This window comes from Pongo pygmaeus, chromosome 1, assembly GCF_028885625.2.
Source record: "Pongo pygmaeus isolate AG05252 chromosome 1, NHGRI_mPonPyg2-v2.0_pri, whole genome shotgun sequence".
NCBI classification, from domain to species: domain Eukaryota; kingdom Metazoa; phylum Chordata; class Mammalia; order Primates; family Hominidae; genus Pongo; species Pongo pygmaeus.
In genome coordinates, this window is record NC_072373.2 from 145,938,752 (window position 1) to 145,952,984 (window position 14,233).

Here is a 14,233-nt window from a genome sequence, read left to right on the forward strand (position 1 = left end):
TTTCCATGGGTAATGCAGCCAGACAAAGGTGCTATAGAGACCATAACTGATCCTTGTCATGGAGTACATGACACTGAGGCATGAAATTTAAAGACTACATACAGAAACTCAGCATATATATTGTTAGGATGAAGCATAGTTAATGCAGGAATCATAAATCTTTTCTTTCAACTATGAATTTGTAGACTCAAACCTTAAGATTGCATGAATAATGTGACATTTAAATACCACCTCCTCTGTTTTTTTAAAGGCAAAATATGTGTAGGAGAGAATCTAACAAGTTGATTGATCATCTTTGTGTGCATTTAAAAATACCAGCTTGAGTTAAAATATTGTAATAGAGAAAGTATTTTACAATCTAATATTCATATATATGTACTTTAGTGAATTTATCACTTAATAAATTTAACTTTAACTTTGATAAGTCATTGATACCTACAATCTTTATAATGTGACTTCAGAATGGAGGATATAATCAATATAAGATGCTGTTGCATAAAGTAATATGCTTCTAAAATCAACAAAAACAATTCTGAATGAAAAGCATATTCTTAAATGATACATCATTAAAACCATTAAAAGTTCAAATGCAAATATAAATATAAGGATCCACAAATATAAGACCAAATTGGATTTTTTAATAATTTGCACAATTTAAAAAATTTAAAAAACTAGTTAGTTTCCAATTTGGCTTTTAGCCGCTAACCAGAGAGACAATAATATTTTTGCAATGTGACTAGAGACACATTCTAGTTTGAATTTGAGTGTTGAAACAGATGATTTATTGGGAAATGGTTAATACAATCTAACTTTACATAATACAGAGCCTTTTAATGGCCAAAATTCTGCTTTCATGACTTCTACTTTAGATGAGTAAAGGGAGTAAGAGATGGGGATAATTTTATATCCCACATGGGGAGAGATAATCCGGTACTTATAGTTAAAAAACAAAAGTACACCAAATATCCTGTCATATTTCTAAATAAATGAAGGCGAAAACAGAATATTGTGATATAATAAGGTTTTATGGTGTCATTCTTCTAAGGTGCCCAGGATTTAGACTGTTATGATTTTAGAATATATGTTGATTATTAGATATAAAATTTAAAGTTTGATATAAAATGAATATATATTCATAAACAGCTGGATATAAATTTTAACCAATAGAGAATGATTGGCAAATTGAGGCCAATGCATAAAAATGAAGACACATTAATTTTAACTAAAGCAGTTTTTCTTAATAAATGTAAATTTAGTTATGACAGTATCCTTGTTCGAAAATTGGATTTCTTATATGAAGTATAAATAAAAGTAATATAGTAAAGATTCAAGAACTTTATAATTACTGTCCATTAAATGATTTGAAACAATTATTATAATATTTACATTCTTAGTTTTTGTATTAGTAAAATATTCTTCTTCCATTTGTGATTTTAATGTATTTTGGTTCTCTCATCATTCTTCATATGACCTTTAGTCCTCTTGAGAGTCTACACTTCTCAAATTCTTCAAAAACAAATCACTGCCTTGTCTGTTAATTTTTCTCAAAGTTTTGTTTTGTTCATATCAAAAGTTCTGCTGGGGGAAAACAATTACAAAGATAAGAAGTCTGAAGCCAGAGATCTACAAATGTAACAAGAACAGCAGTGATACTGATACTTGTTTAAATAAGTACTGCATTCTGCTTTTCTGTATTGCCTTTATCAGTGCACAGCATTCAACACCTAGCTAGGTTTATTTATCTGTAAGAGGTATTTATTTTTTTACCTTTGACATAGTTGGTGTATAAATTCTTTAGTCAGTCTCCTAATTTGTGAATACTGATAATGCATAAAACTTTCTACATAAAACGTGCCAAAATACAAGGGAAAATCTCGTGACCCAGGTAGAGTGCATATGTACTACGAGATAGGGAACAATACTGTGCTGAAATGTATGTTCTAGGTGATTGGATAGACTAATTCTATTGGCATATGTCTTGTTGCTACAGCCCAGCTGTGCAGCATCTATGATTTAAATTTGAGTGTTGGCAAAAAAGATAAATTACCACATTATAGACATTCAGGGTACCTTGTGAATAGTTAACAATGGAAATTGTAAGTTGATAGATGCCAAGGGTAAGCTTTCACACTAAATGTAGAGCTTGAATATGGCTGAGATACAAAGAAATAAAGACTTTCCCTCTACTGTCTCCTTCCGGCTTATCTCTGCCTAAGAAGGTCACAAAATACAAAGCAAACAAATAAAAAATAAAACAAAAAAACCTCAACTATATAACATCTCAGGCTAATGTGATAAAGATTGATGCTCTATTTCCTGATCATATTCTAAATGGGACTATGTGGGAAAGAAACGAAAAGACAAAGTAGTACCACATGTAGAAATAGAAAGAAGGGAAAATAAGCAAAATATCCCTTCCCATATATTTTGTCATAATGTATAGAAGGTCTCCTTCTGGGAATGTTTAAAAGCCTATTCTTTCATTGCTCCATGGTAGGAAATTCAAGCTCATTTCTATTGAATTGACTATGGTCTTTTAAAAAAAGATCTGAGGTCTGAGCTAAGGCAAGAGCAAATGACTGACCCTAAACAAAACACTCTTGAAAGCAAATTAGAGGTTATAAGTGCAAGAGAAGGAAGGTTTATGAAGAAATTTACAAAATGTAAAATACTACAACATAGTAAGTCTACTCATGTTCAAGAAAAATTAATGTTATTTCCGTGTTTGCTAAAAACCAGTGACAATTATAATCACAATCTATATGAACAATTCTGTTAAAATCAATTCTATAAATTTCCATCTTAAAAAGGCTTATTCATTTTATATTTACTTTTACTTCCAATGTTATAGTATTGGACATAATTAAAACAAGAAGTCTCTCCTGAAAATGGAAGGGCATATAAAACAGCCCCTAAAACTTTTCTCCATAAAGATAGACACATGAAATAATAAACTATTTTTATTTATTTGAAGGAATATCGAGAATTATGGCTATGATCCTGTTCTTTGTGATAAAAATGCTAAATACAGAAATTGCTTTACTGTTTTGTTGATTTCTTTATAAAACTGCCCTTTTTTTCTTAAGAGACTGAAATGATTCAATTCTTATGCTAGTAAGAGCAGCAACTGTAGATTTTTCTATATTTTTCCCAATGTAGAATAATAATTATGACACAATATAGTTTCAATTCATGAAGCTTAAAATTCATGTACAGTAATAAGAGAGGAATAATAAAATGTTTTACTTACCTTTCCAGAAACAATCTTTTCATAAATCTGAATTGGTTGGTCTGCAAAGAATGGGGGATAGCCAGCTGCCATTTCATAGATTAGCACTCCTAATGCCCACCAATCCACTGCCTTATTGTAGCCCTGAGATAAACCAACACCAATGTCAATTGTTACTTAAGTTACTCAAAAGAGAATGAAGTCAAAGGTAATTTCAAAATGATCTGGAAGCATATAAAAATTTTTTTAAAGCAATTGCTGAGCAGCTATTCAGGACAGAATTTAAAAATGAACCAAATGTATCAGGTCAGATTTAAATTAAACAAAGGAGAGGATTTCCAGATATTGAAATTGGATATTAGGAAAGATTATTAAATCTTCTTCCTAAAATGATTAAGAATATTATAGACAATGAAATTTTCTTTATTTCACTGGTATAATTTAGTTCTTCTCAATAACAGGAAGGCAGTTAGACCACATTACTTCTTAAGGCCCATTCTAGGTCCATAATCTTATGAAACAGATTTTCCACAGCATGCCTAGAAAGATCAAAAGTTTTCAAAGAAAATAATAGAAACTGGACTACATAGTAAATAATGAAGTTGACTTCAAAATACTCTATATTTTTGGAGTTAGGAGGGTAAATGTGCTCGGGATAATCCCATCTGCTTCATAAGATTTTGTGAAAGCAAAAAGTTTAATGTAGAATCCAATTAATGTAAATATTTATGTATACTTTATTTCTGCTATCTACTGTTTTGCTTCCTATATCTAAAAGGTATGCAGGAAAAAAATGAATTCACAGAATTTTGTGAGGACTGTATCAAATGAAAGGGAGTAATGTGTGTAAAAAGTGCTTTGCAAACCAAATGTAAAAATCAAAGGTTATGTTTGTTTTTTTCATATTAAGCATACTAAAATTAAAATCTGTAAGTATTCATAAGAAAATAAATAAGAATAACATGTTCATATTAACATGCTAATATAGTTTATTAACTATGATCAGTATCAACTGACACAAGAGATTTTTTAACAACCCCAACAACCTTTCATGAAGAGAAATAAGCTGAATTCTACCCAGATGTATTGTTCCGCCCTCAGAGGTACCCTCTACCATCACGACTCACCACATTCCACCCTTTTGTCAAAATTTTAGCTTTACAAACTACTTAGTTTTCAAAATCCTAGCGAAAATATAATACTTTGACGCTATAGAGATTTTCTTTTTCTCTTTTTTTTCCTGATACTGTGTATATCTTTTTAAGGGAAGGAGTGGTATAATAGGAATAGCACTTTGTTTTCTAATAGAAATAGGCATTAACTCTCTTTAACTTTTTGATTCATATGTTTGTTTGCTAATGTTTATAGTAAATATGTCAGACACAAGTTAATACCCAAGGTATAGAAATCAAAACACATCAATAAGAAAAACGTTAAATTACAATAGATAAATGGGCAAAGGAAATGAACTAATAATTTACAGACACACAAAGAAATACCAAATGGCTATTAACCGTTTGAAAAATAAATCAAAAACATGAGAATTAAAACAATGAGGTACAATTTATTGCCTACGAAATTAGTAAATATTTTAAAAATGAGTATACCCAGTGATAGTGTTATGAAATAGGCACTATAATACACTAATGGTAAAAGTGTAAAATGGCATAATAACTTTGGAAAGCAATTTGGCAATATGTATCAAAAGCCTTAAAAATGTTCCTACTCCTTGACCCAGTAATTCTACTTCTGGGAATATATGCTAAGGAAATAATGTAAAATAAGGAAAAAACTTTTATGTATAAGGATGTTTATCATAGTTATTTATAATAATAAAAAAATTCAAAAATAAAACCTGAACACTCAACAGTAGAAGAATGGCTAAATATTTTATGGTACATTTGCAAACAAGCCATTAGAATGATGTTTGCATGCTTGTTATTATAAAAGTGAAAAAAGTCAGAGACAAGACTATATACATTTACTATGATTTCAACTATGACAACCCAGAAATCAGGCCACACACCTACGACCACCTGATTTTTGACAAAGCTGACAAAACCAAGCAATAGGGAAAAGATTCCCTACTCAATAAATGGTGCTGGGATAACTGGCTAGCCATATGCAAAAGACTGAAGATAGATCCTTACCTTATACCATATACAAAAATCAACTCAAGATGGATTAAAGACTTAAATGCAAAACCCCGAAGTATGAAAACCTTGGAAGACAACCTAGGCAATGCCATCCTGGACATAAGAATGGACAAAGGTTTCATGACAAAGACACCAAAAGCAATTCCAACAAAAGCAAACACTGTCAAGTGGGATCTAATTAAACTGAAGAGATTCTGCACAGCAAAAGAAACTATCAACGGTAAACAGACAACCTACAGAACGGGAGAAAATATTTGCAAACCATATACATCTGCCAAAGGTCTAATATCCAGCATCTATGAGGAACTTAAACAAATTTACAAGAAACAAACAACCCCATGAAAAGGTGGGCAAAGGACATGAACTGACACTTTCTAAAAGAAGACATACATGTGGTCAACAAAAATATGAAAAAATGCTCAATATCACCGATCATTAGAGAAATGCAAGCAAGTCAAAACCACAATGAGATACCATTCCACACCAGTCAGAATGGCTATTACTAAAAAGTCAAAAAATGGCAGGGCATAGTGGCTCACCCCTGTAATCCCAGCACTTTGAGAGGCCAAGGAGGGTGGATCACTTGAGGTCGGGAGTTCAGGACCAGCCTGGCCAATACGGTGAAACCCCGTCTCTACTAAAAAATACAAAAATTAGCCAGGTGTTGTAGTGCATGCCTGTAGTCCCAGCTACTTGGGAGCCTGAGGCAGGAGAATTGCTTGAACTCAGGAGGCAGAGGTTGCAGTGAACTGAGATCATGCCACTGCACTGCAGCCTGGGCGACAGAGCAAGACTCCATCTCCAGAAAATAAATAAATAAATAAATAAATAAATAGTAAAAAAATAACAGATGCTGGCAAGGTTGCAGAGAAAAGTGAACACTTAGACACTGTTGGTAGGAGTGTAAATTAGTTCAACCATTGTGGAAAGCAGTATGGAGATTCCTCAAAGAGGTAAAAGCAGAACTACCATTCGACCCAGCAATCCCACTACTGGGTATACACTCAGAGGATTATAAATCATTTCATCATAAAGACACATATATTTGTTTATTCATTGTGGCAGTATTCACAAAAGCAAAGACACAGAATCAACCTACATGTCCATCAATTGTAGACTAGATAAAGAAAATGTGGTACATATATACTATGGAATACTACGCAGTTATAAAAAGGAATGAGATCATGTCTTTTGCATGAACGTGGAGGGAGCTGGAGGCTATCATCCTCAGCAAACTAATGCAGAACAGAAAACCAAATACCACATGTTTTCACTTACAAGTGGGAGCTAAATAATGAGAATTTATGAAGACAAAGAAGGAAAAAACAGATACTGGATTCTGCTTGAGGGTGGAGGTACGGAGGAGGGAGAGGATAAGAAGAGATAACTATGGGTACTGGGCTTAATTCCTGAGTGATGAAATAATCTGTATAACAAACCCCCATGATATGAGTTTACCTCTGTAACAAACCTTCCCATGTATCCCTGAACCTAAAATAAAAGCTAAAATAAAGCTAAATGTGTGTGTGTGTATATATATATGTATATATGTATGTGTGTATATATATGTATATATGTATATGTGTATATATGTATATATGTATATGTGTATATATGTATATATGTGTATATATATGTATATATGTATATGTGTATATATACACACACATATATATGTACATATATATATTTATGAATGTTTTTAAAAAGGCTGCCTCTAGGTTGGTGGGATTACATATAGGTTTTTTTTGGTTGTTTGTTTGTTTTTCTGTATTTTCTAAATTTTGTATAATGAGTATTACTTTTACAATATATACACATTTGTAAAAGTTTTAGTGCTCATTTTGTTGTCCCATTATTTGTTAACTGTATTTAAAGAAATGTGTTAACTGCAATGATATTTAGATTATAAAATATCAAGAAGTTATATATTATTTAAATTATGAAAGATAATGAGAGAAAAGTTGAAAGAAATCTTTTAACACTTCTTTAAGTTAGCCATATTTCAATGATTCCATTTGGGAACCACTGAAGCATGTGTCTTATCCCCTTCCTTTTCCTCTCTCCTATTTGTGCCTGGTTATTGTTAGGTTCTGCTTTCTAGATTTCTCCACCAAGAGATGGCAGAGGAAAAGTTAACCGTTCTTTTGGATATAGGTACAGTTTCTCTCACCACACTTCACTATTTAGAAAAGTATAGCTGCCTTCAATAAGACTAAAACTATTCAATTGCTGTTAATAGTCCTATTTAAAATTTAACAACACTTCTCATACATTCCTTTTATTTAACTGGTAAATTTGAAACAAAGAAAGAATGGACAACTAGTACATATCATCTCTAGATTTACCTCTTGGTATAATCCAGAGCAAGTCTTCTCTACCCTTCCGTTACTAGGAATAATTAAGAAAAGACTATGTTTTTGGTTGCAAAACATGGATCTAGAGGTCATATTTATTCATATTATATCTCTAAGACCCAGAGTTAAAATGGACAGAGGTTACAGGATTAGTGGTAGATGCTAAATAATAATTCTTAAGTAATCATGCACAAATAGATTTAAATTCATAACTTAGATCAAATTAAAAATGTAAAATTAGATCAATAAACTGTTTTTACAAAAGTCCATAGGGATGCATGTCTCATATTTCTGCTTCTTATGTATTGATATTATGAATATACCTTGCTGAGAATTATTTCTGGAGCCAAATACTCTGGAGTTCCACATAATGTCCAAGTTCTGCCTTTAACTCTTTTGGCAAACCCAAAGTCTGTGACCTATAAAAGAAAAAAAGAATACTAGTGAAAGAAAATGTATTACCTCACAATAAATGTATTTATTGCACCTAAATTGAAAGTTTAAAATTCAAATTGAAACTATGAAAGAAATGGAAAAAAAATTAAGTCCACGTAATTGAAATTCATTCATGAATATTTAGTGAATGAAAGTTTAAACAATCCAATTTGGAAATCCTTCCTCAACTCAAAGAAAAGGAACAAATTAATAACAACAAAACCCTTTTCAGTCATTATTATAAGATCCTAGACCCAAGGAATAAAAAAGTGAAAATAAAAGGTAAAAATAAATAGCATTAATAAAAATGAAACAATGCTAAATGTCTGCCTTACCCCAATGTGTCCTCTGCCATTAGTTGCACCATCAGAAGTGTAAAAACGTCAATGGGAGAATCTATCAATAATTGTGTAAAACGAAATGCTCCCACTTTATTAGTAGTAGAAGTGGAAAGAAAACGTTGCTATGAGTTCAGTATTGGTAGTCAGGGATTCTTTGGCAGTTATATTGTAGTCGTAAAGGGCATGGACTCTGGGATCAGACTGCCTAGGTTCAAATTCTGACTCTACCATTTATTGGCTAAATGACCTTGCTATGTCTTAGTTTTGTTAATCTTAAAATGAAGATAACAATGGTATTTCCACTTCATAGGTTTATCAGGATTAAAGAAATAATACATGTAAAACACCTGGAATATGCCTGGCACTAATAACTGCTCACAGATTTAGCTATTAATATCTCCTTATGCAAGAGGCTATACTCAGTTCACAACTATAGATTAATGGAGATACAAACAAGTTCCTTTCATAACAGGATTTTTGCTTCTCTGTAATAGCAGCAAAACTCTGAGCTCTACTTAAACTATTAGGAGTAAGTAATTGTCTTCTTCAAAAAAACTTCCAAGTTGGGGTTACATACATACAATGTCTTGCCTAGTATTTTCTCATATACAGTACACATAATGTGTTAAAGTCATACCTGGATATAGCCTTGATGGTCAATTAAGAGATTTTCAGGTTTTAGATCTCTGTAGATGAGGTCTAGTGAATGGAGGTACTCGAATGTTAGCACTATCTGAGCTGCATAGAACCTTGCATGGGGCTCACTGCAAAGAAATAAAACCATTAATTTTCTGTAAAAATGAGTTAATACATTCTAATTAGTAGATTATGCATAAAAACTAATATGAAGTAGAGATACTTTGGGAACAAAAAGTATCTTTTAAAAAAGTATGTAAAGAACCTTGTTACTCTTCAAATATTTATTAAATCTCTATATTTTGTTCAAATAACGCTCTGATAAATTTATGGGGAAGCATATGTTGAGGAAAAATATAAACCTAAAATAGTTAGCTCACTGTGAATCATTATTGCCCATATTTGAATATATTGATGTCTTTCTAATTATGTCTGATCTTGAGAATAATTGGAAAGCAAATGTGCCAAATGGAGTGTCTATCGGGGCCACTGCTATAGTTAACAGGCTCCATCTACTTTTCTCACAAATTTCAAGTGTTTATAGAATTTCCCTACGTAGAAGCTCTTTAGCTGCATTTATCTGCAGATTAATGCCATTTTACCCATTTTGTAATAGTTCCTGTTACAAAAATGACATATGCTCATTATGGAAAAATATCATAAAATATTGATGAAGAATAATGAATACTCATAATCACATTCAGAAACCATAGATACAATCTTGGCATCAGAATTTCCAAATCTTCTACTATGCTTGTTTACATAGATTCACAGACATAAGTATAATCTCTATGTTAGTGTAAATATGTACAGTTCTTTTTTTTTTTTTTTTTTTTTTGAGATGCAGTCTTGCTCTGCTGCCCAGGCTGGAGTACAGTGGCACAATCTTGGCTCACTGCAAACTCCGCCTCCTAGGTTCAAGTGATTCTCCTGCCTCAGCTTCCTGAGTAGCTGGGATTACAAGCGCCCACCACCATGCCCGGTTAATTTTTGTATTTTCAGTAGAGACGGGGTTTCACCATGTTGGCCAGACTGGTCTCGAATAGCTGACCTCAAATGATCCACCCGCCTCAGCCTCCCAAAGTGCTGGGATTACAGGAGTCAGCCACCACACCCAGCTAGTTCTTTTATGTATATATTAGATTAATAGATCAGTGTAATTTTGATGTCACAATCCTAAAAATCCAAAAGGATGTACCAATTTTCTGAGTTTCTAATTTATCTTCTAATGTATTACTCGAATTCTACTAATCTGCCTGATAAATTGCAATGACTTTCAGATTTGTTGCCTCAGTGAACAACCTTAACTATGAACAGGATTTCCCTCAAGATGGTTGGTATGAATTTGATCTGGTAGCAAGAGAAATACAAATTCCAACAAAAGATTTTATGTGCTGCCTTTTTTTGCTTGTCATTGCATTTCCCAAGTGCTCAGTAAATATTTGTTGAAAGAATGCATATGTAAAGAAAAATGCTTTTGGGGAGCAAAATTTTATAATACCCTTCCAGTTTCGGCTTCATCCCAACACTGCCAATCTACATTGTATGCCAACTGACAAGGAATGAGGAGAACATTGTAAGCAGAGATTAAAATAATCATTCTGGTGATTGCAACATTTATGCTTAAACTGGGAAACATTTGACCTGGGAGGTCCCTTCTTACTTTCTCCATGCATCTGTAAAAATAAAATGCATGTTTACATGCATCTGTAAACGTAAAATGTCATTAATATTATTACTTTTTACTTATAAAATATTAATTTGCATATGCTGGCGTTTAATTGGGGGAACACATACATTACATAGATCTATAATAAAATTCTTTTTTTTCTTGCTCTGTCGCCAGGCTGGAGTGCTGTAGTATGATCTCTGCAGCCTCAAACTCTGGGCTCATGCAATCTTCCCACCTCAGTCTACCGAGTAGCTGGGACTACAGTTGCACACCACCATGCCCAGCTAATTTTTTGTATTTGTGTGTGTGTGTGTGGAGGGGTTGGTTTGCCATGTTGCCCAGGCTGGTTTTGAACTCCTGAGCTCAAGTGATCCACCTGCCTGAGCCTCCCAAAGTGCTGGGATTACAGGCTTACATGAGCCACTGCGCTCAACCTATAATCGAATTCTTGAAAGGTGAAAGTAAAATGTTCCAAGCGCAAAGTGTTATTGGGTATTTCTACTTAATATTTAATTGAATGTAGGAAGACAATGGTAAGGGCTAATGCTGTAGCAGTTTTAAGTCCAGACAGCTTTAAGTAGAGAATTATAATGCCTCCTTTGATTCTGATTAAAGCCATGCTAAACAATAACTCATATTCCTATTGCCTCAAAACTTCTAAGATGGACACTGGCAATCATTCAAGTGTATATGTAGTACTTGTGAAAGATGAGAAAAGGCAAGTGTCTCAGTGTGAATTCCTTCAATCAACTTGCTATCCTTTTAGTACCAAGTCAAGTATTAAAGAGTCAACATCAAAGAGTACTAAGACTGTGAGGAGTTGCAAAGAAAAGAAGTTACCAATTATATAAAGTTAACAAAAACTTTTTTGAGAACAGGTTCAGGTGTGGTACTTCAGTGTAAATTTTAAATAACCATAAGGCAATATGAGGATTCTGCTTGAACAAGGGGCAGTAGGAGAGAGAGGACGATAGGAGAGGAAAGAAAATTCTCAAAGATAAGCAGAAGCTACTTTGCACAGTGTCTGACACTACATTAATTATATTAGTTGTCCTGTCCATATTAAGTCAATAAATGAATCTTGGCTTAGGCCTCGGGTAATTAAAATGACTCCAATGTTTGCTCATTACTTGATATCATCTTGTGGTATTCTGAGTCTGCCACCATCATTTTATGAATCAAATTACCATCATCAGTCCTGTTTCAGTTCATACTTGTGTTTTAGTTATGCCAGTATTTAATTATGAAAGTTAATTGTGTAAGTTGGGTCATTTTTGTCATACCCAACTAAATCAGAGTTGAAGGGCCAGGGCAATAAAGCACTCAGAGCACACAGCACCTGCTCCAAGAATTAAATTTTCCACACGCCTAGCTGCTAAAGCTTCCTGCTGTAACCTGAAGCCAGTTTTATCTAATAGCTACTGAAACAACCTGCTGTGACTCTAAGACTAGTTTGAACCCACCACCATCACTCACCAATCACAGCTTGCCAGCTCCCCAAAACTTTGCTAGTGCCAATGAACTTTGTCCCAAAACATAAAACTTCTCCTTTTTATAAAACTTTCAACCTTCTTTTTATTCTTCAGTCACACCAAAGACCACCTGGTCTGTGTGGATGCCTTGCATTGCAATTCTTGCTTCCCAAATAAAATATCAAATCTAGAGATTCATCTCTATATTTTTATTTTGACTTTGATATACTTGGTGTCAGAAGTGGGATCCTAAAGCTGACATACTTCAGGGAGAATCACTGGCCCTGGGAACTACAGCATGAAGTACCCCCATTGGAACCCTTTCAGTCCCGCTGCTTCTGGGGAGTCCCCTCTTTTCCCCTTAGTGAGTCTCTTTTGGACTAAACTATTAATTTTCGTTGAGCTCTGTTTTATTTGGGATTTGGCTGGGAAGGGGTCTTTCTCTTTCCCGTTCCTGTTTGAGAGGGGTCTTTTGCCTCCTGGTTAACTGATCTCTTGTTGGGGAGGGTTATTTTCCCCCTGTTGACTTCAGCTGTAAGGTTTAGACCTCAGTTTTGAGGTTTGGATGAGGAGACTTTCCCCTTCATTTGGAGAAGGCTTATTGTTCTTCCTGGTAAGGACATACTTTATTTTCTGTTGGCGCTTGTGTTTATTTGGCCTTGTGTATTCAGCACTTGTGTTTAATTGGCTCTTATGTATTTGGCATTAAACCGATTCACCTAAATACATTTAGTTAAAAATAGGCTCTCAAAGTTTGAAGGCATGCCAAGATATTTTCTGAGACTCCAGCTGGTAACATGTTCAAACGTTATAGGAATCATTCAAAGAGTCTGTTGTTCTTACAACAAAACTAAAAGACCATGGTGATAAAATCATATACTCCAAATAAGACTCATATCTCAACTGATGTCTTAAGGCTAATAAAAATTTCAGGACTCAGAGATTGCCTTGCTACAAAATACTGTCTCAAAGCTAGCGGAGACAAGTTCCCTTGTGGAGCTTTTCCCTCCACATTTACAATTCCTCTTCTTTATCCTAATCTAGACTAAACTCTCTTTTCCCAAAAATCCTCAGCTATTTTGGCATACTATTTAAGTAAAAACACTTGAAAATCATCAGATAAAAAAGAAAATCATTGTGATTTTCATGCTGTTTTGTTTTTAAGATAAAATTCCAATGTAAAGAACACTGTCCCTAAACTAAAAGAAATGGCAACAATCTTACCTTCAGGGACAAAGAATTGAGACAAGAAAATATTGTACAGACCTAGTTAGAATAACTCCTACCATTTGGGTCTCCTCACATAATTCATTCACATTTTCTCAGTTAACAATTCTTTGTCTAATCCAGTATATTGCTAATTGACTCAAACTACTCTACCTATAATTTAGTTCACATACTTCATAATATTACCTATTAAAAAAAGCTTAAAGTGTAGCCTTATCCCATTTTGTTAGAAAAATAATTTGGATCTAACTCTTTTTATAAACTGACGGGTTTATTGTTTTACTATCTCATGACTAAAGTTCTAAAATAAAAGCTGTAATATTTTCATTTATACATTAGTATAGGTGTTTAGATGCTTTTATGCATATGTACATATATTGTATGCTGTGTCTATATAATAAAATCTGACATAGTTGTCTAGAAATCCCTTAAAGAATTCTATTTGGATAAATGGGTGCTAATATAAAATATTTTAGTTCACATGACTTAAGTACATCTTTGATAAATTAATTGGCTTTTAAATTATTTATTTTTTAAAATTTATATTTTAGATTCAGAGGGTACATGTGCAGGTTTGTTACAGGGGCATATTGGATGATCCTGAGGTTTGGGGTATGAATGTTCCTATCATCCAGGTGGTGAGCATAGCACCCACCGGGTAATTTTTCAGCCCATGTTCTCCTCCCTCCCTCTCCTCTCTAGTAGTCC

The 14,233-nt window shown here is 33.4% G+C and overlaps 1 protein-coding gene across 12 annotated transcripts in view; it reads right to left on the minus strand.

Annotated features, from left to right (window-relative positions):
- PRKACB (protein kinase cAMP-activated catalytic subunit beta) overlaps nucleotides 1-14,233 on the minus strand; it is a 157,295-nt gene that overhangs the window by 26,492 nt on the left and 116,570 nt on the right. For 7 of the 12 annotated variants that reach the window (XM_054484978.2, XM_063653621.1, XM_054484948.2 and 4 more), the window contains 3 exons: nucleotides 9,156-9,282; nucleotides 8,066-8,161; nucleotides 3,251-3,373 (listed from right to left, as the gene is read on the minus strand). In XM_054484978.2, the coding sequence (XP_054340953.1) occupies nucleotides 3,251-3,373; nucleotides 8,066-8,161; nucleotides 9,156-9,282 (346 nt within the window). Of the gene's footprint in view, nucleotides 1-618; nucleotides 1,576-3,250; nucleotides 3,374-8,065; nucleotides 8,162-9,155; nucleotides 9,283-14,233 lie in introns of those variants that run through there. The other 5 variants (XM_054485005.2, XM_054484993.2, XM_063653629.1 and 2 more) reach the window with 1 other exon arrangement.